This window comes from Dysidea avara, chromosome 3 (assembly GCF_963678975.1).
Source record: "Dysidea avara chromosome 3, odDysAvar1.4, whole genome shotgun sequence".
Classification (NCBI taxonomy): domain Eukaryota; kingdom Metazoa; phylum Porifera; class Demospongiae; order Dictyoceratida; family Dysideidae; genus Dysidea; species Dysidea avara.
Window position 1 is genome coordinate 12,421,876 of NC_089274.1, and position 25,334 is coordinate 12,447,209.

General features: G+C 36.2%; 2 protein-coding genes and 1 long non-coding RNA gene across 3 annotated transcripts; 1 reads left to right on the forward strand and 2 right to left on the reverse strand.

Moving 5' to 3' along the window:
• Positions 1–446: 446 nt before the first annotated feature.
• On the reverse strand, positions 447–1,486 carry LOC136251747 (uncharacterized). The gene is made up of 3 exons (XM_066044168.1): positions 1,243–1,486; positions 894–1,118; positions 447–832 (listed from the first exon to the last, which is right to left on the reverse strand). Exons 1-3 carry the CDS (start codon positions 1,414–1,416, stop codon positions 647–649), a joined length of 585 nt encoding a protein of 194 aa, XP_065900240.1. The 5' UTR covers positions 1,417–1,486; the 3' UTR covers positions 447–646.
• An 11,133-nt stretch (positions 1,487–12,619) lies between these two features.
• Positions 12,620–13,376, reverse strand: LOC136251748 (uncharacterized). The gene is made up of 3 exons (XR_010699186.1): positions 13,239–13,376; positions 12,929–13,153; positions 12,620–12,870 (listed from the first exon to the last, which is right to left on the reverse strand). It is a non-coding gene; the product is annotated as an uncharacterized lncRNA (long non-coding RNA).
• A 3,114-nt stretch (positions 13,377–16,490) lies between these two features.
• On the forward strand, positions 16,491–17,348 carry LOC136251749 (uncharacterized). The gene is made up of 3 exons (XM_066044169.1): positions 16,491–16,706; positions 16,786–17,010; positions 17,069–17,348. The coding sequence occupies exons 1-3, from the start codon at positions 16,539–16,541 to the stop codon at positions 17,252–17,254; spliced, it is 579 nt and encodes a 192-aa protein (XP_065900241.1). The 5' UTR covers positions 16,491–16,538; the 3' UTR covers positions 17,255–17,348.
• The last annotated feature ends 7,986 nt before the right edge of the window (positions 17,349–25,334 follow it).

Here is a 25,334-nt window from a genome sequence, read left to right on the forward strand (position 1 = left end):
CTGAGAGTATTACGTATGTTTGCATTTTATACTGAAACCTATCTGTTTTTGCACAATTTATTGTATTATATGATTGATTGCATCCATGAATGAAATGAAAACCACTACATTTGTTGATGTCAGCTTTGATCATTATGTGATATGTATACACAATCAATAAAGAAAATTTATCCAATAAATAAAAAATGTGGTGACAAAAGCTTTGCTAGCCAAGATTGAGTATATAAAAAAGCATGCAGTGTTAGCTAAATGTTCTTACTTTAAAAGGGTATATACAGTTACTATACATACTTGCCTTGGTTGCCTGTGAAGACCTATAAGTAAGGTTCTTCCTTTCAGTAGTGTAATTAATTGTACAATAAAGTTCTTAAGTGCTGCTATTTCCTTGGTTAGTCTACTAAAATCCCATGCCTTGAATGATACTATAAGCATTTCCCTAAATAGTTAAATGTATGTATATGTATAAATATATTGTCAGTGTAAGCAGATATATAGAGCAACACTATTTAGATTCAGTATATAGTCTTCATGCACATCTTTCAAAAATTTATTGCCTTTTAGCCTGTGTGCATGTTAACAGTATAGATCATACAAAGAGAAGGATACGCTGTATATAGATACAAATAAAAGTTAGTTGAAAAAAATCCTATATGCAGTTCTCATTGTGTGGTACTGGGTAGCCATAATTGCTACAGTAATCTTCAGCCTGTGTCCACTTCTTGACTTGTTGTATAAGAGATGTTAGTAGTGGTTGACCATCATAAAGTAAAGTGTATATCATCTGGTATTGTTCTGGAGTAAACTCTACACAAGCTTGTCCTGAGGTAGACTCCTATAAAATAATAAGTATACCACTACTTGCTGTCCATATAAATATAAGATAATATCATTACCTCAATCATTTCAAGAAGGTTAACTGTCTCTTGCAAGGCAGCAGTTATAGCATATAAATGATCATCAGAGTCTTTCATTAGTATATATTGTTCTAGTTGATATTTGTACATCATTACACTGGTGTGGATCTTACAGGTAGCTGTAAATTGTTCTAACATTATACCAACTGAATGTTTGTTGAAGTCTCTATCTGATAACACTGGTTTGATGACATCTAGTTTTATCTGTAGTGAGGCAAAAGATTACACCACTAAACATTTACTAAAATCACATGTTACATTTGATACACACCTCTACATAATCATTTATACAGAACACATAATTATTACTATATTCCTATATTCTTACTGATTGAATATCATCATATATTTTAACTACTGTGCAGTAGAATCTTTGAATTTCTTGCTTTGCAGTGTTAACCTTATCATTGTCTGTACATTTTGTTCCGTTAACAGCTGCATCACTATTCAATACTAGCAAGGTGAGTATCCAAGTGGTCACCAACAGCAATTGAGTTTTCATCTCTTCCTTTACTAGCTAGAAGTGTGTAGTGAGTCAATTGAATCTCAAGCTTCTTAGTTGTGATCTGAGAGTTAACTGCTGATGCCTGCATCAGTGAGAGTGCCTTATATATAAATTGTGTAACAGAAACCTTACATATATGTACTTATGTGATGTAACTATATCACATGTCATTTCTAACTGTATCCTAGGAATCCAATATCACCAGTAACAAAGTCATTCAGTGAGGAATTATAAACATTTGCCTTTCAAGTACTTACTGAGAATTGTATCATTCTACAGTGAAATCTAATTAATAGAACACCCTTAGGTTATGTCCTCAATAATGAGGTGGCCATAATAGTGAGGTCATGAAGTACATCTTAGCCATGTTTGGGACCTACTAGTTTATTAAATTGTTAAATATACAAGTGGCTGCTAAATGTACAGACCAGCTTCTTGAGGTAACAGTACATGTAGCCAATGTGTGGGTATGTGTGTTTGTGTGTGGGTGAGTGGGTGGAGGAGCACAGCTGGTTGTACCATGTTTACATTCTATACAACAGTTAAGCTTGGAACTTTAAGGACTCTAAATGATAACTAGGCATTGTATAATTTACATACCATTAGGAAACTTTCAGTTAAGTATGAGTCTGTTGCTTCGGCTGAGCCATTCATTAACCAATCACTATAAGAAATGTCTCACATTGTCATGCATGCATGGCATCATCTCATAGTTATTATGTGCACCATTGACTACCACTACCATGTGCTGCTAAAATAATGTAGTTTATTGCCCCAGCAACGAACAAAAGTTAACAGGTAGCTTCCTTGACTGCACAAATAAATTTGCAACACCTACTGTCATCTGGTTACATAAGTGCGTGTCATATATAAGCTAGGCTTAGGTTCACTTTCGATGTTCATATATCTGTTGTTTGGTGCTTGTTCAGAGCTGTTGACCCTGGCTATTAGCTAATCAGAAGCTGCTGACCCTGGCTATTAGCTATTCAGAAGCTGTTGACCTTGGCTATTAGCTAATCAGAAGCTGCTGACCCTGGATATTGGCTATTCAGAAGCTGTTGACCCTGGCCATTAGCTAATCAGAATAAATAAATCTAGTTAGCTTGCTTTCTTCTGTTGGCCTCATTGGCCTACTTTCTTATGCTTTTACTGACAACTGTGGTAGGCACAAAATGCCGAAAAGTTAAGTCTAAAATATATTTAATCCAAATGATGTGTGTGTTATCTGCAATATTTCTGTTTGTTGTAATTATGTGTGGGATCTTTGTTATGATTGATTGTCAGCAATGTTGTTATGATTGATTGTCAGCAATGTTGTTATGATTGATTGTCAGCAATGTTGTTATGATTGATTGTCAGCAATGGTTGTTAGAACTGAATGTTAGAGTGTTTGTGTGATAGCATTGCTGCTACAGCTAAATGTCGTTATGGCTAAACATTTGTAATGTCAGTTTGATCCAACTAAATTTGCTATGACTTAATATTTGTAATGGTACTCACAAATAAGTGTGTGGTATCCATGTCTTACAAGTAATTGCCATCCAGTGTATGCTATGACATAAAGTACCGGGAATTGGTAATGTTGACATGAGTATAATGCTGAAAGTACTTCATCATGATGGCACACATTATCCCTCCAGGCTATTGTGCCCTACCTCAGCTTCCCTACCTCCTCCAAAGAGTTGTGTGTTTATGGTATGTATGTACCTATTATGTATAGTCATGTATTGCTGTTATATAGTACACACATTATAGTCACTATCCCACTAAGGACATGAAAAGAAGGCCACTGAAAGCCTGTGTAGTAGGAAGTCAGAAACATGATAGCTAAAAACCTGTTGACTGCAGAAAAATATCCCAGACCAGGTGGTTACTTGATCCACAGACAGCTTGCAGTCTAGGAAAGTGCCCAAGGTGCCACACAGCCTGGGATCCAGGGTCTTCTCTGCATTCAACCTGTACTTAAACATCGTGTTTTCAGTAGAGTTGTCTGATGACTTCTTGTGTTTTCATTAACATGCTGTATTGTTTATAGAGCTCAGTGAGGTGGAAGGGTGAGTTGTGTAGGAAAACATACCATAAATGCTGTGGTATGCTTGTATGTGCTTAAGTTATATAGCATCATAGTGTGAAACACATCATGTGTGAGTTCTGATGATGATGTTTAAAAATGGTAGCTATTTGTCAGATAGATGATAGCTTGAATTACCCTCTTGTAATATGAAAACACTGCTCATATGTTATAAATTATGTAACTATACGTATAGCAACTAACTTCGGTATGCTGCACAGTATTAGACTGTAGAATGATGTACGCGTGTAGATACTGTTCTGATATGATACACTCATCACTCCCCGTTAAGAGAATCAATACTAGTAGTACAGTACATACAACATTATTGCATTAAATACATACACTATTATACCCACACTATAATAATAATGTACACCAAACACACACACACACTCACTCACACACATTCACTCACACATACATATGGCTAGATATGTAACTGGTCTCTTGTTGTCACTTATATAAAATTGTGGTCTGTATATCAGGTGTCCACAAATAAGATATGAACTCGTGTTATAAATAATAAATCCAGACACTCTGAATACATTCTCTGCTCCAGCCATTTGTGGTCCTCCCTCCAGTGGGTCTATAGGTCTTCATTGGTGCTTTCATTGAGTTTAGTATCTCTAACTTTATAATTTTTTATCACCAAGGGCTACTATTTCTGTGGGAATGTGCATGTAGATGGAACTAGGGAGTACCATCAGGGATGGTTATTAATAAAAGAATAATAATAATTAATGGATGGGAAAACATTGTTCATTGAAGTGTTGGGGAAATTGATAGCTATCTCATTTCCTCATTGAGAGTACAATTCCTACTGCCATCATGATAAAAGTGTTGCACTTGTGTGATACTCGTCTGCCACTAAAATATTTCCCTGCACTGAAGTTGTATGTTAGAAACTTCCTCTTAACCTATCAAAATGTGCATGAGGCTCTGTTGATTTCTAAGAAATGCAACCCTGTGAAACCTAGCTTCCCTTTCATTCAATGGGGCAGACATTCATACACTGGAAACTTCTAGTCTGGTATCTTGGAGTTTTCATCAACTCTGCATTGTCATGGTAAGATCGCTGCAGCTATGGTTACCAGAACACTAATGTTTTAAAGCATTCTCTGTGGGGTACATGTAACTAACTTGAAGCTGCTGTTTATGCAATTGTAGTGCAAACTCCACTGAAATACATGTACACAGGTAGCTACTTTAAGGAATCCACATGTATACATCAAAGGGTCAATTGTGTCTGTAGCAAGTGCAGTAATGAGCTGCTTGGTGGGTTTTTGGTAGTCATTGGAACCCTACCATCAGAAAGTGGTTGCAATCATCTGCAGAGTGCATTTCAGAACTAGCTTGGCCAGACCTTTCTACTCACTGTAAATATAATCAATAAACAACTTTATTACTGCCAAAATCTAGTCATTTTAATAATCTATCTGTTTGATTTAACCAAATAGTAATTGTTACAGATTTTGACTTTTCATAAATACATTTTCTTTAGAATCATATCCCTATTTTGTTTTATTTCATTTTCTTTAGAATCATATCCCTATTTTGTTTTATTTCTTTCCAATGTTCCACCAGGCTCTTCACCTTTGTAATGAATGTTGCTATTTGTTACACGTACTTTTGTTTGTGGATGTGGTCCTTTTGCTTTTGTAATGCTAACTATGTCTGTAGTTTTGTTTGTGCACTTGCTTTTATAATCTGGGAAGTAGCTACCCTCATGCATGCCTTGAGCCTTTTGGTGAAATTTGACAAATCAGATAATATACAATTAATTGTGCATGAAAGTAACTAGTGTGGTGTAATGTACATACTGACAGGTAGCTACGTTTTAAATGATGTAACACACACTTGATAGGATAATATCAGGAGTATTCCCCTTAGCTGTACCCTACCCTTACAAGTGTGCATTGCAACATCATGAAAACCTACAAAAATTATAGTGTAAAATTATAGTGTAGCTTTCTAAGCACATTTATTACAAAAAGAAATTCTGGCTGTGTTTACCATGGCTACTTATGCTTGTAACATGTTGTTTTCCATGGTTGTGTATGGTTGACAGTTTTATCAGATAATTCAGTTGACAAGAAACCCTAGGTAGCTGCCAGCATATAGTTACAGCATATAGTTGACAGCTACAATTCTTTCAACTCGTGTAGGTAAGAACTATCTAAACACAAAGCAATTTACTGACAAGCATCAGTATCTGTAACAATAGAGATCACTTTGGGATAAATTAATAATAATTTATAGCTGTAATTGGAAGGACATCTCATGCTCTAGTCTCACCGGCCAACCTGTATTTTTTTCCAACCAAATGACAAAAGAAAAATAATACAGGCTGGCTGTGGGCAAGACTACCCATGCTCACCTCATGCTCTCCTTTGCTCAGAGACACTTTTGATTTACTTTGGCATTATATAATATATAATAAATACTTAAGTTTAAAGGAAGAAAATCCATCTCCCCCGGGGGAGGCTTAGTGTGGCACCTGACTAGATACTGGGTGGCCTGCAGTTCGAATCCTGGATTATTTCCTCTCTTTGTCCCATTATATGTTTCCCCTTATCATTAGCTACTGTAGGTTAAGTAATGTTTAGGTCCCTAGTTCCTGTTTGTTAGGTTAGGTAATCCAAAGGCTGCAGCACATATTACTGTCAGACCTTTAGTGCTGGCCATTGTAAAGTTCTAATAATAATTTGTGTAGGAGATAAGCTTATTACTTCATATAAATTATCATATTCATTTGAAATGACAAAAAAAAAAAACGTATGCAGGTTTTGACTCATTAAATACACTGATTTCTGAATTAAAAACTTGATAAAAGGTAGATGAACAGGGGCAAGTGTAGGTAGGAGGTTTCCAAGGGTTTTAGGAAACCCCTCTTTGTAATTGATTGCTCTTACATTCTTGCAGTTTGTGTAAATTTGTATTTTTTATTAGGGACTTTGGAGCCCAACTCAGTGTAGTGTTTAGCATCAGCAAATTGTTTCTAGTTTTTTGGTGTCATTTAATTATGAAAATAGTAATAGGAATAACTAATAATTACATTCCAAATAACTATAAACTTCTAAATTTGAAGAAGAGATAGTTTCATTATGTAATTCCATGGGTGTAGACAGGATTTTTCAAGGAGGTTAACACTATTTACCAACAGCAGGACCAATAAGAAGCCTTGAATGTATAACCTCCTGAGATGTGGCTAGTGGGCTTATACATATGCACATTAATTCACTGACAAAAATTTAATGACTGAACAGATTTCTAAATACAGTGTACCAAAGATGTGAAGTGCATGACATAAGTACAGGCAGTCTATCTATTCCCATGCATGACCAAAACACTGCAGAGTATATGTATGTAGCAATATAAGCTCGTACTGGCCCAGTTTTGTATCACCCACTTTATAAAAAGCAAAGTCTAGAAATATAATGAAAACCCTAAAGTTCAACACTCTATAACATCTCTGACAATATAAAGTTCTTTGTATAGGAAGACATACAGTGCTAGGATTTTTCAGTGAACAAACAACTCTGAAGGAATGATGTAATAATGATGTAATAATGGCAGAGCCAAGGTGATTATTACATCATTCCTGAAGGGTGTTTATCCACTGCAGAATCCTAGCAATGCATCTCTTAGTTATGTAGACAGTGGCCCCTGTAGCTAAATTTTTGCTAGTAACCCACAAAGTATGTGACTTGTTTGTAAAAATTTGCATGTGACTTACCCAGTAAGACCTGTACACTGGTAATTACCCTGTAATTAACCTGTACACCTGTAATAGACCTGTACACTGGTAATTACCCTGTAATAGACTTGTACAGTGGTGTCTTATAATTACCCTTACCCAGTAAGACACCAGTGTATGAAAACCCCTAAAGTTCAACACCTAAAGTTTAAAGGTCTATTACCAGAATAAAAACCTTGCATACTTTGCAAATATCAAAGCATTCTCTATAACGTGAATCTGTTGTTACATTGATACTTATAAGAATGCTCTATAAGAGTACACTTGACTGCTCTATTAGAGTATCTTGATCTTTTAATAATGATAATAACATTCAAGATGGTTCATGTCCAAGCTAATATCCCATCTGTGGATCCTTCTTTGAGAGTTTTCATACTACTGCGAATTGTTGTTCTGTACTACAAGTCATTACTCACTCATTCTGTGCTGCTAAATTTAGTGTGCTAGGTTCCTGCTGAAAGCAAAACTGCAAAGATTTCCAATCACTGGAAAATAGATCAGGATGCTGGGGGCTGTGCTGATGAAAATTTAATTTTGCATATTGTCAAATTCCAGTTAGCAAAATAAGTGTATGGTCAACTTTTAGCTACTGAACTGACCTATAATTATAATTATATTCCTGATGATCTCACACACACATACCTTGCAGAATGAAAACTGTGTTGCCTTCATCAGTATCATGCAGTATCATGCATGTATAATATACCCAGTTCTAACTACATAGCTATCCAACTAACAGATTAACTATGAAACACCAGTTAACATCACAATACTTCACCCAGTATATGCAAATTGATCAAGAGCTGTGGTAATTAGTGACAGTCATGAGTACTCACGTAGCTCAGTTATGGTCCTAAAGTAAATTGTCATATACAAGTAACCATGTACAATATTTTATTTGTAAAAGTTGATAGCAGGCTACGTGTACCCATGGGATAGCGCTGCGAAGTTTTTCATACTAAGCAACTGTAGAATAGCGTTGCACGTAGTGATTGTTCTATTAGAGTATTTTACTGATTGCTCTATTAGAGTATTTCGATTTATATTGTTTGGGGAGTTGTTTGTGGTACCCCCACAGATCTGCCACTGTGGTAATATAGATTGATGCACTTCTTGCTGATTTTGTGTTTGCCAATAAATCAGCAGCAACAGCTACTGACAATTTCAGTAGGAGCATCCTTAAACCCCTCATCGGTACGCCCCTGTTTCAAAGATAACTCAATACAGCAGTTAACAAGTTAAATAGATTTAAATACAATTCTCAATGTACTTGGTAGCCAATCAACCATAAATTTGTGTCAGAGAACTTAGCAAAAGTTATACAGGATATTCATGATTGAAGATGATCACTGATCAGTTTTCAATTGCATACATTTAATGATACTGTATACAATACACACGGAGTAGCTGGAGTACTCCAATGTATGTTATCCCATTACAATGCCATGCATTAGCAATTCTCTCTGATTCATAACATATTCTGCATTGTGTGCATGTACATGTGTATAGGTAAGTTACATAATATACTGCAAAACTGTATCTGTGTATAGCTAAGCCCATTGCAGTACATGGAGATACTGAAATGAGGACCATGAATGTGATAATTGGGACACTTGTCCATAATCCTATAATTTAGACCCCTAACATCAATACTGTGTCATCATCACTATCATCATTACCAAGTCAGAAATAAGAACACTTGAGTATCAAGATCTTCAAAATAAAGAGATTCCACTGTAAATATCTATGGTTACAGATGTATTATATACACATATGCATACAGTTACACATTATACATATTTTGTCAGGTGGAATGACAAAAGAGCAGCAGGGACTTTTTGAAAAACACATGGGTAACAAAATTTATTTTTGGCTCAAATGTCAGTCTATTTTAGTACAAGCTATTCAAGTTTTTAACTTCCTATGATGACCATCAAAGTTTATTATTGTCTGCTATACAGTTAATTGTAATGCCACACAAGGAATACAGTTAGCAATGGCACAGTCTTGATGGTTAGCAAATACACTAACTAGTTTTGCATGAACAAGCTTGTATCAAAGAAGTGAACTTTTTGAGATCTTCCAATACAACTTGAGACACATAATTTCCATTGGTAGATCTTGTATGAGTTTATTTCTTTGATGAGGTGGGTCAATAACTAGTTCTGTACAGGAACTTTCATTAGCTAGTTCATTAATTTGTTTTCATCAGTATATTATTTAGTCACAAGATGGCTAGGTAGCTTTGCAGTTTGCAAACTTCAATTGTCCAGCTTAACATATACATATGTAATGAAAGTTTTATCAAGGGATTCCCAGAATGTATTATATAATGACATTTAAAGAAGTTAAAGAAGGTTAATGTTGTAACGACAAATAGCATGCAAAATAAATATAAAACTTACTGATATAGGGGTGTCAGGAATCAGAGACGGTATACCCATCACACAAACATTAATTGGAGTAGTTGGGCTCCATTAAGAATACTTAACGCATGCGTAGTAGCACGTGCTCAGCCTATGTGTCGTGACACCTGACGAGAGCTCCACCAGAAGGAAATTAATACCCACCCACCCCACATTCCTCTTTGCGTCTTACCCCAAGAAATTCAACATATTCATGCAATCAGTGGCTACAACCTACTCAAGATATCTACCAGTCCTCTTATGTGTGTATATATATATATATATATATATATGTATATGGCACTTATATGGCTTTCACTAGCTAGTTTGAGCTGCTAGCTGACACCTGTTAGGCAATTACAAGTGTAATGTTTTCAAATATTCAAACTCTGGCAGGGCAGTCTCGTATTTCTTGTAATGCTTACAGATCACTTGAATGCACTACACTGGTAAGTCAAAGGGGGGTACACCACTACCTCCTTGTAGGCAATACCTGTGTCACCACTGGTTCAGCAACCACTGATAATACTTACCAGCACCTGGTGAGCGATAGTGTTCATTTGCATGCATGCATGCATAGCTGTTAAATGTAGAATTCACCCATACTTGTATATTGTATGTTACTGCTGTTGTGTTCTCCGCACCACAGGTGTGCCAGGGCTATGAGAGCCATTTTGTCCCCTGCATCATAGGTGTGCCACAGCTAGGTCAGCTGTTGTGTTCTCTGCACCGCAGGCGTGCCAGGGCTGTGTCTGCCCACTTTATACACACGCTGTATGTGTGTGTGTGTGTGTGTGTGTGTGTGTGTGTGTGTGTGTGTGTGTGTGTGTGTGTGTGTGTGTGTGTGTGTGTGTGTGTGTGTGTGTGTAAGGTGCTTGCTGCACCCTCTACACAAGGCTGCAGTTGCAGCATGTCGAATCTTTACAGAAGGAGCGGACCACCTGAGGTTTCACTAGGATGTTGCCTAGTAGGCACTAGGAGTGGCCGGCATTGGAAGAATTTGGAATACTGGGAAGGTATTCTTAATCCAAATTCTCCCCTGCTTACCCAAGTATCTGTCATTAAAATATCATTCCACACTTTATAAATTTGGCCTGCTTAAAAAAATTAGGAACAAACTAGCAGTGTATTTTAAGTTGCACCCAAGGCAGCCGAGACCTCAGGCATTTACCAAACCACCCCACCATCAGTCGATAGTGGGTAGCCTACAACACTTAGTAGGTGAAGCACCAAGATAAAAGGAAGGAACAAAGGTGAGTGTTAATAAGTGAACAACATTAAAATATGATTAGCAGTTTCAATTTGTAGTATATATGTATACAACCTCATATGGCATTAGCTTAACTTTTAGTGGATTAAACACAAGTGTAACTTGTGGAGCCCTACAATCATGAAGGTATTGGTCGGTTAACTACTGGTAAAAATAGAGCAGATATCAGCTTAGCCTTAAAAGTGGGCAGATTGGTCCAACTCTAATCGCTATGGATACAGTAATACATAATAGTGGGAAATTTATTTCCTCTCCCCTCCTCATAGAGCATACTATTACCTATTATATGTACTTGACATGGTTAGCAGGCAGCCAAAGAAATCATTAGGAATAAATTGATTAGGAATATTGTATTTATGGTATAGTATTTTACACAAGCCACATAGAATGATAAAAGCAAAGAAAACTCAAGCCAAAGTCTGAGTGGATCATTGACTGTAGTTAGCAGCACCACACATAACATGAAATAGCTACACAATTAACCATTGAAAGCTGTATGTATATAGTTTTTTCACAGGTAACTAACATCTTTACTCAGATAAGGATTTCTCAGCTCAAATGTAAAGTGGCTTGTAATGGGGTATAATACATGCAATGATAGTGTATAAAAGCAAGGGAAACATCACATGTTTGTAGCAGTTAAAATGGCAGTGTTGTGAAATAAATGTTGCACAGTAGCTGACATGGTGCATTTCATGATCTTTGTAATGGCTGATATGACATTGCTACATTTGCTAATACTTTTCAGTATTGTGATGTGTCTATTGGAACATGAGTACTTAAAAACCCAATTCTATTTTTAGCATAAAGTTTGAAGAGACTTCCTATCTGAACACAGCTATCATTGTCTCAAATGACAATCTATAATTTAGTAGCTGGCATGCAGTCATTTAATATCTATGTGCATGTACACTTTAAAAGGTAAAAAAGGAAGACATGCAATGAAAGGCTCTTTATGCTCTGACATTATTATGGGCATTGATATAATGTATTTAAATGCAAATACAGAATTAACATATATACAACCTCTAGTACAATGATGGTTACCATGCTGCCTAACAGATAGTGTAAGTGAAGTATGTCAAGTTGAATGTATAAAGTGTAAGGTGATTATAAACAGTTCTTTTAACATGCTGTAGAATGCTTACATATACACATGTTTCTGCCTCACAGATTTAGCTGATTAGAGCATAGCTAAGAGGAGCTGATGCATTATGGTATATAAGTAAATACTTGGTAGCTACAAATGAAAAGATTATCATGCAATCATGATAGCTATACTCAATACATATTGCAATCAGTCTTGATTTTAATGAAAAAGTAAAATTTAATGATATAAATTGAAATTCCATTATTTCCACTGAAAAACTGCTAAAACACTCTCAGATTCACATTTAAAGGGCCTAATTTTCAAACATTTCTTGGGGGCATGGCTCCAAATCCCCCTACGTTGGCATGCTTGTATGCTACTGTGCTTTGCACACTAATGTAGTCATTATTCCAAATAGCTAATTTATCATGGATACTACATGAATCTTACCACTAGGACCTTGTGAGAAGGCTTGCTATCTTCTAATGTCCGGCTAATTACCTATATCCCTGTTCAGCTTAGCCACCCCTTTCAAAATATCCTAGATCTGCCCCTGTAATCCCCACCATAAATAGGCTTCCTTGTCTTATTTACAGTGATAAATTGCATTTTAAGACTTAAGAATACAAAAATTAATACAAACTGGTTGATAACTACTACTGAACAATCCTATATACAGTTCTCATTGTGTGGTACTGGGTAGCCATAATTACTACAGTAATCTTCAGCTTGTGTCCACTTCTTGACTTGTTGTATAAGAGATGTTAGTAGTGGTTGACCATCATAAAGTAAAGTATATATCATCTAGTATTGTTCTGGAGTAAACTCTACACAAGCTTGTCCTGAGGTAGCTTCCTATAAATAAGTATACCACTGAATTACAGCTACATGTTATTACAAGGTGTATCATTACCTCAATCATTTCAAGAAGGTTAACTGTCTCTTGCAAGGCAGCAGTTATAGTATATAAATGATCATCAGAGTCCTTCATTAGTATGTATTGTTCTAGTTGATATTTGTACATCATTACACTGGTGTGGATCTTACAGGTAGCTGTAAATTGTTCTAACATTATGTCAACTGAATGTTTGTTGAAGTCTCTATCTGATAACACTGGTTTGATGACATCTAGTTTGGTCTGTTAAGAAGTAGAGGGTCTAGCATATAACCACAACTAACAGAATTATACACAACTATCTAGCTACTGTATACATTATACTTACTGTTTCAAGTTCGTCATAGACTTTAACTGCAGTGCAATAGAATTTTTGGATCCCCTGTTTCACAATGTCATCTTCAACTGTACAGTTTATTTTAGTAGTAACTGCTTCACTTCTTAGTGTAAATGAGATAAGTACCACAATAAGGGTGAACAACAATTGAGGAATCATGTTTTGCTATGTAGCTATATAGTCTGTACTGAACACAGAAAGTATATCTTCAAACGTATCTGCTTGTGCTTTCTATTTCCTGCATTGCAAGAAGTGACATTATCATTTAAGCAGCAAAAGCACCAGTTCCCAAGTATGTAGTTGTAGGAAAGTGATACATAAAATTACAAGTAAGGGAAGTAATTCCTTAGGCAACAAAAAAGAACCTACATAATAATTGGGAATTTCATGTAATGACATATATATTTTATGGCTGCATGTGAATAAGAAAATGTACTATGTCATATATATATATATATATATCCCATGGCAGGAAGTTGACTTGGTAACCACATATTCATAAGGGAAACATGAGGCTGCTAGTATAAAACATATACTGTGTAACCATCTTCTATGGTACATGCTGTTCCATATAATCTTGTTGGTAGATTTATTGCCTACTGCATATCAGTCTGTTGAGATGAAAGACTCTGACATCATCACAACATGTAATAAATTGCATGCTGATACTAAGATCATTAGAGGTTAGCTACTATGTAGCTATCTTATATGTACAAACACGCATATCAATTAATTGTATTAAGTTTTTGTTTCCTCTGCTAACTGAGTTACATAACCATTCAGTGAGCAATGTCTGTGGCATCTCTCCAAATATAATTAGTTCCCATAGTGTAACACCCTAACAATAATACATCATTAAAATAATTATGTATATTTTATTGAGGAGTGCATTTACAGTTGTGGAAATAATGTGTGGAACAAGGATGGTAAATTATAGAACACAGAAGAGAGTAAAGCACTTCTTTACTTTAAGACTCATTAACTACAATATTTACATGACTGCAAATACTTACATGCATGCACTCAGTAAATGTCCTACCCTGTGAGCAAATAACAGTGGTGACAAATGTCCTATATACAAATCTCCACTCACTGCTAAATCTAGGGTAGGTGGGGAATATAACGGGAGCTGGAATTATGTACAAGATTTACTTATGTATTTAAACTAATTGAGGGTACTATGCTATATACGTACAATTATGTATTAGTGTCCTTCTTGTCATTCCATCCACTACACATATGAATTAATAGCAAGTGGTGCATGGGGTAGTAACATGTACATGTAGGTCTATTCTAAGCAGGATATCTGCAACAAGAAAGCATTATGAACTTGTGCATAAATTCAATGCTGTTAATGTAACACGCTGTCAAACAGTGTGATAAACATATTGATATTATCACTGATACTGTTAAAATGAAACAAAATAACTGAAATTGTATGTCAATAAACAGGAATAATTCATCTAAATGCATCCCACTATCTTTTAAATATTTTCCTGCATTCTAGTAAGATTATATGAACAACTAAACAAGTGATATAGCAATGGCTTATCATGTTACTGAAACCTAAGCAATGCTCTGTAAAAGGTTTAAGTAACTACCGGCAGGAACATATTAGAATTCTTCCTAATCTGTGACCTAATGCATGAGGTCAGTTATACATATGGTTTCCTTTTACAGACACTGTATGGCCACCATACCATTTAAGCATTTCACAAAAGGGCATTACATACCCACACACATCCTAACAAATAAATTTCTTGAAATGATTGAGGTATAATGGTACTATGAACAGCAATTAGTGGTATACTTATTTACCTCTGGACAAAAGGGCATTACATACTCACACCTCTGAGGTCGATGTCTACAAGCCATACACAAGAAATTCTGGAGCCATTCATTTAACAGGTAACACTTGCTTTCCTCCCCATGAAATAATAGTCTTGATCTTTCATTCTTCAGGCTAGTCCAAATTCAGCTACTTTTCTCCCCCAACTACAAATAAATATCATTTCAACATTTTCCGACTATATATATATATATATGGCTCAAATGTTGCACTTCTTTGATGACTTTATTGATTATTTACCATCACCGTAATGTGACACTGCAAGAGAAGATGTGCCCACCTACACAATGTCTACAGTTCATGACTACCTTCATGTTACACGGCTAGCTTTATTTACAGAAATTGGCTTCCTTATATAAAAGTTACACATATTTTGCAAATATTAGGAGATTTAATCTGTGATTGCCAGGTTTAATTTGCATATAATATTCTTTTCACTAATATGCGACCTTTACAGTTTGTTTCTATCCCACTAATTTATACTATTTTCAACTATGTAGATATACCGAGTCTACCACTTTCAATTATTTATTTGGCAACAACTAGCTACCCCTTTTAGAAGGAGCTGAACATGGGACTACCATAGAGATAACTCTTTAGATCAAGTCTATTTTGTATTTTGATTTCACAATCTACAGTTAAAACTTTGTTTATCATTTAGAATACTGCCATGACCTTTTAAACATAAAAGGTATATTCATGGGTTTCCAGGTCACATAATGGATTTGAAACACCAGTCAGTAATGTTAACAAGCTTATGTGCCACAACAAATGTTACAAAATGCTTTGAAATTTTAACATTTAGTGTGGCTGCACAACTATAATAAATACAACATTAATTTTTATGACCAGTTTATGATGTCCACACCTATAGCTAGACCAACTTTAATAAATGCATGAGCAATGATTACTATGGATGCTGTTGTTACATAGTTTAAAGCCTAACATTCTGAGAAGATGGTGCGGAATATCATCTGAGATGGAACACATCCCGACACACAACAAGTGACATTAGCTACCATGAATATTAGCAAAGAGCTGTATGGTATTTGGAAAGTTATGAGATAGGATTCAAAGTAATCTTCAAAGAAGCGTCTGCAGGTTCTATGCAGCAATTGGGAATTTCATGAAAAAGATGCATATACAACATTATATGGCTGCATGTACACACATTGTTGAAAAGCATGTACATCAGGAAGTTGATCTTAGTAACCACAGACATATTCATGAAGGAAGCATCACATGTATGGCTTGTGCCTACGTATGTATGAAGCACATAGTGCAGCTACAGCAAAAAAAAAATCACCTCATTATTCTCTGTCTATAGCTACAAGGCTTCTATACAGTATATAAACAAGTTTATAGAAAGCACATGCAGATAAGCTTTATTTGAAGATTGCAGTCATTGCCAGTATACAGGCTATATTGTTACAAAGCAAAACATGAATCCTCAATTGTTGGTCACCATTAATGTGATACTCATCTCATTTACACTAAGAAGTGAAGCAACTACTAATAGAACAAACTGTACAGTTGAAGATGACACTGTGAAACAAGGGATCCAAAAATTCTATTGCACTGCAGTTAAAGTCTATGATGAACTTGAAACAGTAAGTATTGATGTACAGTAGCTATAGATATAATTGCTGTTAGTTGCAGTTATATACTAGACTCTTTACTTCACTATAGACCAAACTAGGCTCAATCAAACCAGTGTTATCAGACAGAGACTTCAACAAACATTCAGTTGGTATAATGTTAGAACAATTTACGGCTACCTGTAAGATCCACACCAGTGTAATGATGTACAAATATCAACTAGAACAATACATACTAATGAAGGACTCTGATGATCATTTATATACTATAACTGCTGCCTTGCAAGAGACAGTTAACCTTCTTGAAATGATTGAGGTAATGATACACCTTGTAATAACATGTAGCTGTAATTCAGTGGTATACTTATTTACAGGAAACTACCTCAGGACAAGCTTGTGTAGAGTTTACTCCAGAACAATACCAGATGATATACACTTTACTTTATGATGGTCAACCACTACTAACATCACTTATACAACAAGTCAAGAAGTGGACACAAGCTGAAGATTACTGTAGTAATTATGGTTACCCAATACCACATAATGAGAACTGCATATAGAATTGTTTAGTAGTTATCAACTGGTTTGTATTACCTTTTGTATTCTGAAGTCTTGCACACCTTTTATACATTGCATAAACTACTTGTCCATCAATCCATGCAGTCATAATGTTTGCGTGGGAATGTTTCATGGTAACTATAAGCACAAAATGTGTGAAGTTTTCTGTGAGGCAGCAAAGTGAACAATACAATGTCATGCATAGTAATACAGTGAACTCCTAGTATTATTGCATGATGTGAATTTTGTAGTTGAATTTATTCTGGCAAACATGTATTTGCATTAAAGTAGTACACAAGTGGAGGATCTTATTCCACATGTACAGGATGCTTGTTAAATTGCTACATGCACACATGCACATATCATAAAAACGGTTCTCAGTAACCATAATAATGCAGGATAAGAACTTGGCTACTGACACAGACGTATAATGTCATAATCATTATCTGTCCATCCTGGAGGCTTACACAATGCTCAGTATGTCTGTAGGTATAAGTATATGCCATTTACACTGCATGCTGCTTGTATAGTTAATATACACATTTCCACATATACATACTTGATTAACATGCATAAAGCATGAGGCACTTTAAAAACATATAAAAGTAAGTATAGGTCCAGATTGTGTATATTAATTAACAATCACATCACTGGATTAATTTTTCTTTGATTATTTACAGCTTTGTGTCGTTTTTATATTCTTTGACCAAGAGTTTAGCTTTATACTGAATTTATCACATCAAATCTTGTACCAGTTTGGTGAAGAATGCCATTTCATACAGAGTAGACAGGTTATAGGAGTGTACTGTAGCTATAGAAAACTATTTTACACTCGTTTGAATGGCTGTTGGTTCTTAATTACATTGTATAGGTATTCAATATAGCTAGCAAAGTTAATAGTTCATCATGTAAAACAATAATGTTGTGAACTCTTGCTGGAACTACTTCATCAACTTTTACACTCCTAAACTTGTATTTACAAGCATGGTGTATTCAAAATTGTACACAAACTTCACTTTCAAGGTATAAAGTTTTTATTTTAATTAAGATCCAAAATTCAGTGAGTGGTGTGTCATTTACCCATATGTACTGTAATTTGTTCTCATAGTAACACCCCACATGATATGACCTACCAATAATCATCCATCATTAAAAGTATAAAGCAGATTATCATGAGGAGTGCATTTACAGTTACAGAAAAATGTGGCACAAGGATAATAAATTAGAAATGATATAGAAGTGAGTGCTTATGAACCACTAACTATTGTTTCTTAGATATATACAAATGCCCTAACCCTGTGAACAAGTTCTAGTGACAAAATTAATGCCCTTCAATTACTGCTTGATCTAGGGTAGGGGTGTGGCATAGCAAGATCAATACAGGGTGTACCACACTACAATTATGTATCAGTGCTCTTGTTGTCACTACTGATCTAACACATGAATCAAAAGCAGCCGGGTGGTATGTATTCTATATACAAGGGAGTATTGCAGTATTATACACACATTAATGTTTAATTTATTGTTGCTGATACTGTTGAAAGAAAACTGAAAAATACGTGCCTGTGAATGTATTTGAATAACTTGTTAAATGTATATATCCTGCCATCACTTCATAGCTCTAAAGTGTTTTCCTGCAGTGCATTCTAGTAAGATTTATGTATGAACAACTTTTCCAATGGTAGTAAACCTAACCATACTGAATGACAACTAGGTAATGTTTAAGAAACCAAATACTGCAACATGCATGGTATTGTTCCCACTAAATCAGTTGTAGTCAAACCTTTGCTGCATTACACAATAACACATGAGCTTTCCTTTTCCAGGCAGGTACTGTATGGCCACCATACCATTTAAGCATTCTACTACATTATTCAGACATCATTATTATGTACACATCTGAGGTTGATGTCTACAAACCATACATAAGAGATTCTGGAGTGATCCATCTAACAGGTAACACTTGCTTTCCTCCTGTTAAACAATAATCTTGAAATTATATTCTTGATCTTCCAATTCTTTGGGCTGATTCTACATGAGCCAGTTTTGTTCTAAAACTCTTCCCAACAGTACCCTATGAGGTTAACACAACATACCAAACTATGCAACAAACAGTATACAATATTGTTTTAACTTAACTTTATTAAATAACCGAAACTGTATCTGAAAGAAAGGAATAATTCATTAAAATGTACAGCCTGAAGTCAGTTTATGGACAACTAAGTGATTCATCAATGGAACTTGCATTACCGGCGACGGCAGGAATATAGCTATAATTCTCCCTAATCCGTGACCAAATATGAGGTTACATTACACAGTCATACATGTGATTTCCTTTTCCAGATACTGTGTGGCCACCATACCATTTAAGCATATTTATAATACATTCACATACCCACACATCTGATGCTTATGTCTATAAGCTATACACAAGAGATAAGCCATGCATTCACCTAACAGGTAACACATGCAGGGGCGGATTTAGGAAACCCTAAATCTTCTATGTGTATCTAAAGCAGACTTATTCCAGGAACTATGCATCACTACCAACACAAATAATGCCTATGTAACTATACCTATTGTTCAACTCTGTTCCAAATTTAGCCAAATTAAAGCCATTCAGTAGCCAGTTTACACTTAAGTCATCATGTGACCAGATTTTATACTATCAAAATAATCCCCAGTGGTCTAGCCTCAGAGCCTGTGACTAATTCATGTAGTAGTGTGTATATGGTTGCTAACTTGCTTTATATGGTTGTTACTATAGGCTTTAGACTCCATATATATATTATATGTATGCATCAGAAAATTTTGTTTTTGGAATTCTTTACATATGTATATACGTCATGGAATTGCCTTTTAGTATTCAAAGCAAGACATACAAGGGATATAAGTTCAATACATAATATTTGCCATGTTCACGAATTTTTGATCATGAATTAGCTACATGCATAAGCTTTGGAACATGCATGCACACATTGCAATAGAGATTACCAACTTAATGGCATTGCAACTCAAGTTAATTACGTACACTGTGACCACAGCATTAATAAGTAATAAGATTGTCTCTGCTAAAAGTTCAGTGTCACTGGCATGCATTAAAACAAAAGGATGAGCATGGGAAAGGTAATAGTTATCTTCCCAAGTGCATGAAATGATGTATGTATATAATATTATACTGAATTGTTTCAGAAAATTAAGTAGCTACTGGGTGAAAATGAACAGTTCTTATCCAAGTTGTATACAGCTAGAAGAAATAGCTACCAACTACGTTATGAGTATCCATTAGCTAACGCAATTACCTAGAAGAAACAAGGTTTCTGTATAGTTGGTCAACTGAACTACCTGATATAGATATCATAGAAAAGCTACTGAGAACATGTCATAAATAATGCTTTTAATCATAGGCGGATCTGAGGGGAGCCAAATAATCCCCCCTGGACTTACAGGGCTATAGCTATAGCCATAAGAAACAGGAATCATACTATTCACACTATATTCAGAAGGTTAGCCTATGGTATGGCTCATTTACAGGTTTACTAAATCACTCAGTCACTTGACATGTTCCTATACACGTGCTCACTTAGTAGCTAACCCGCCCTCAAGCAATTTTGTAGATGATAAATAATTATAACACCAAAGGCACACTGTAGTACTGATAATACTGTAATACTCTTTTTTATTTATTTATTTATTTATTATTACTTTATGGCAAGTATGCCAAGGGTCTGCAAGCAACTGGTGCTTGCAGCCTAAAAACACAAGTTATACATACATTATAATTACTTTAACTAATTATAACTTAGCTATAGTGTTTGAAAGTTTGATGGTGGCGAGAGATCGTGACATTTGCTGCACGGACATAGATAATGGTAGGTACAGTGATTGTCATCGTCAAAATGAGTTACAAAATGATTCCACATAAATTTCTTTAGTTTAGCCTTGATGGTTGCAATTGATAAATTGGTATTGATTACAGGAAGAGCATTCCACAAACGAGGAAGACGATGGAAATAAGAGTTTCTATTTAAGTTAGTAATATGGAGACGATGTTTGAGTTTATTATGTGTAGAGGATCTGGTGTGACCCTGAGTAAATGTAATGTACCTATTAATGTCAAAGTTTCTTGTGGGTGACTTAAGTGACTTGATCGCAAACAAAACATCCTGAATCTCGAGGATATACATGAATGGTAGAAGATGGAGTTCTAATAACCTGGATTTGTAGCTGATATTATAATTATTCAAGATGTGTTTGGTTGCTCGATGTTGAATACGCTCAAAACATAAGATGTCCTTGATTAGGTACGGTCGCCATAACTGAGAGCAATAGGTAAGATGAAGACGAACTAAAGTAATATACAGATGTAGCTTGACTGATGGGTAGTGATTGGAACAAAAAGTACGTCGTATCAGAGCCAACGATTTATATGCTTTAGATATTATAGAATTGTAGTGATTTGACCACTTCAGGTCACTGGAGACAATCACTCCCAGGTCTTTTTGAGTCTCCTGACACTTGATTTCTGTGCTGGAAATAAGGTATCTGGTATTGGACGTTGATTTGAAGGGAACATGTACACACTTGGTAAAGTTGATAGTTAGATTGGAAAGGAATGTTTGGTGAATAATAGAGTCAACATCTTGCTGGAGCTTGATGCGGTCCTCATCACACGAGATGGTCATTTATTTATTTTATTTTATTTTAACTGCTTTTTAATGCAGGCAAGGCCTGCATTAATGGTCGGTGGGCAACTGGTGCCCACAGTCATAAAACATTTCATGTCATCAGCAAACTTCAATACTTGACTAACTTCTATACTGGAAGAGATATTGTTCATATAAACTAGAAATAACAGGGGACCTAAAATACTTCCCTGGGGGACGCCAGATATAACTGGTAGTACACTGTCAGATAATATATTGTTGATAGATACCTGCTGTACTCGGTCAGTGATGTAGCATTTAAACCACGACCACAGGATACCAGTAATGCCAAAAGACCAGAGGTGATTTAGTAGGATTCCATGTGAAACAGTGTCGAAGGCTTTACGTATATCCAGGTATATAGTATCAATTTGCGTTGGGCTGTTGGTCAAGAAGTCAAAGAATGTTAAAAGCTGTTGTAAGGTGGAAGCTCCTTTTATAAAGCCAAACTGCGGCTGGCAGGGATTAATTTGAGTTACCAGATGATTTACTATTTTATCATACACTAATCGCTCAAGTACCTTTGATGTGCTGGAAAGCAATGAGATGGGTCTGTAGTTCTTTACCAAAGTTTTATCACCGGCAGCCTTGAAGATAAGTACAATCTTATGGATCTTCCAACTCGAGGGGATGTATGCATATTGGAGAGACATAGAAAAAAGATGTCTCTTCTTCTCCGTGTTCCGCAAATAATTCTGCACAGATAGTAGACTAAATGGCATATATACTGTAGCTGTCGGTAGGCCTGTAGCCGTTAGTTTGGTCACCGGTCGTATAATTATTTTTGTGGGCGCTGTAAGGACTTCAGGAAGAAACCGTTCCGCTGTTCTGCATTGCTCTTTCACCCCACACTCATGCTCTGGCTATAAAGGTACGTACTTTAAACCATAGTCTAAATAAGTTAGACACCGGGAACTAAGCGATTTAGTAACCCCTCAGGCCCTTAGTGATCGCCCTTGCTGCGCTCGGGCGAGCCGGGGGGGGTCCGACACTTCGAAAAGAGCGTACGAGATTTCAAGAAGTGTCGGACCCCTCGCGCTCGGGACCTCGTGCCTCGCTCGGGACGCTACAGCCTCAGGCCATCGGGGTTACTAAATCGCTTAGTTCCTTTGGTCTTGGTGTCTAACTATTATATAGAAAGCCAACAAGCAAATAGAAGACAACCGTGAGTATAGAGTCATTAATCGATTCCCGGACGAATTTATATCCGGACACCTAGCTGTTGCAACCAAACGAAAGGTTCCATAGCTAATCACATCATCGATACAGAGTCACTAGAACAGTTTAATAATTGTATTTTTGGACTAGATTTGTTGTAATTAACCCCCTTTTTGTCTTGAGGGTCCCCCCCCCTCCTGGATGTAACCAGCACTGAGTGCTGTCTTTCCAGTATCTAATCATAATCATAATCATAATAGCCCTCAGTGATATTTGCAACATAGGAGGACATATGCGTCGACACTTTACATAGCTACTAAAAATCACTCCAATCGGTTGAAGCAGGTATAGGAATACGAAGCCCAAATGTAAAAAACGATCGATTTAATATTGGACAAAAAAAAATCTATATCCGGACAACGGCTCATAATTTCGCAATATTGCCGCTAAACTCTAGTCTATGTTAGTACCATGATAAAAATTTGGAGTCTGAAATGTACACCAACTGGCAGATACAGCCTGCTAAAGTTCACTTACTCCAACGACCACTATTTCCGGACACTTTATATCTAGCAACTACTGATAGATTACTTTAATGCATCTGCAGTCAGGCCCGTAGTCAGGGAGTCCTAAAGAACTGCCTTCTTAGAGAACAAGTTGATGTTGTGCTACTTCTAAAAACCAGGCGCCATGCAGCTAGCTAACTCATCTGGAATAACTATAGACAGTATATACTACTATGAATTAACCAACTATGTATTACTACTTTACGATAGGGTAGTTTGGGTTGTGCAATAATATAATTAGCTATTTTTCGTAATTCATGAAATATTCGTAATTCGTTCAATTAGTTGCTATGCACTGCTAAGGAAGCGTTTGTTAAATAAACCGCTTTAACCAACATATTACGCACAAAACTATCTTCTAAACTGTTTTATAGTGTGACTAACGTGTTTTCCCCACAAATTCTCTCGACAAAGCCTCAAAGCTGCTCTTCATTTTCGTTCGCGTACGTAAGGGATACGCCCCCTTTCAACTCGAAGCGATAGGCTATTCTTGGCAGTGTACGAGGCCTGCACCGTTGTTTTTCAGTTGCTAAATGCCTGAAAACCTCAAGGGGAAGGTAGTCTGAGGAAAGTCACCACACCCGTATTTCAGTCCGCCGAAAAGAAACCACCTCAGAGCAAAGTTCACCTGTGCAGAAGTTTAATATAGACTTCATTTCACTTTTACTTCTTACGTAAAAGCTGCTTTTATCGTTATTAAATGATTTTGCTCACGTGGGTGCGTACGGACAAACATAGGTAGGGTCCGCAATCCAAAAAATCAACTTCTACAAATCAATCCCCCTACCATTGTGGGATGTTCATTGTAGTATCCCATTGCTTGATCCACCATGAAACCGGAGGCACGATTGTTGTCTTCACAGAAATATTGTTTTCAGTATCTCGCAAGATGCAAACTTTATTTTTAAAATTTCGTGCTCCACACAAAGGACCGGATGAAACTTGCTACTTAGCCAAATCGTATCCAGAGTTGTTGTAGTTGAAAAGTACGCACAGAAATAAGTAAATGATTTGCTGGGTGCCCGGCACAGGGTTGCTTTCTTTGAAAAAACAGACAAAGAGATACGAAGTTTCGAATTCAAACTGCCCTACCACCCAGGGCAAGAGAAGCCAACTCTTCCTCATAGTGTTTCGATACGGTTGGGTGCATAGTCTGTCTATGCTGTTAGTTTGGAAAAGATCTGAGACTTCTCACCATCTGGGTGACGAGCGTCAAAATTTTCTTCAGCATCAAAGAATTGTGTCACGCTTTCTAGCCATTTCCAGCGCTTCTGCAGCCACAACAATCATCAATTATAAACTAAAACTATGGCAAAAGATGTCCCTAAACGTTTGGTAGCAGCGGTTGTCAATTATTATTTCATCCACGGCTTCCACGTCTCGCTCTAAGCTATGCATCAAGGGAGGCAGCAAAATCGTCCAAATTTGACTTCGCCTCTCACGCTCCACAGCAGCTTCAAATCTTCACTAGATCACCCTACATCACCATTATGCTGCAAAACATCCAAAAACAAACCGAAAAAAGCACAAAATCTTTCATTTTTGATTCGAGCTGGGTGGAGCTCCTGGTGAGCTGCTGGTATACTGCATCATATGAAATCACAGAAACACCAACTACTACTACTACCAAACATTTTGATCCATCATTTATC

Coding starts and splice junctions, on each gene's coding strand:
- LOC136251749 (XM_066044169.1), top strand. CDS start 16,539: ATGAATCCTCAATTGTTGGTCACCATTAATGTGATACTCATCTCATTT. Junction 16,707..16,785: donor TCTATGATGAACTTGAAACA/GTAAGTATTGAT, acceptor ACTTCACTATAG/ACCAAACTAGGCTCAATCAA. Junction 17,011..17,068: donor ACCTTCTTGAAATGATTGAG/GTAATGATACAC, acceptor ACTTATTTACAG/GAAACTACCTCAGGACAAGC.
- LOC136251747 (XM_066044168.1), bottom strand. CDS start 1,416: ATGAAAACTCAATTGCTGTTGGTGACCACTTGGATACTCACCTTGCTA. Junction 1,119..1,242: donor TATATGATGATATTCAATCA/GTAAGAATATAG, acceptor GCCTCACTACAG/ATAAAACTAGATGTCATCAA. Junction 833..893: donor ACCTTCTTGAAATGATTGAG/GTAATGATATTA, acceptor ATTATTTTATAG/GAGTCTACCTCAGGACAAGC.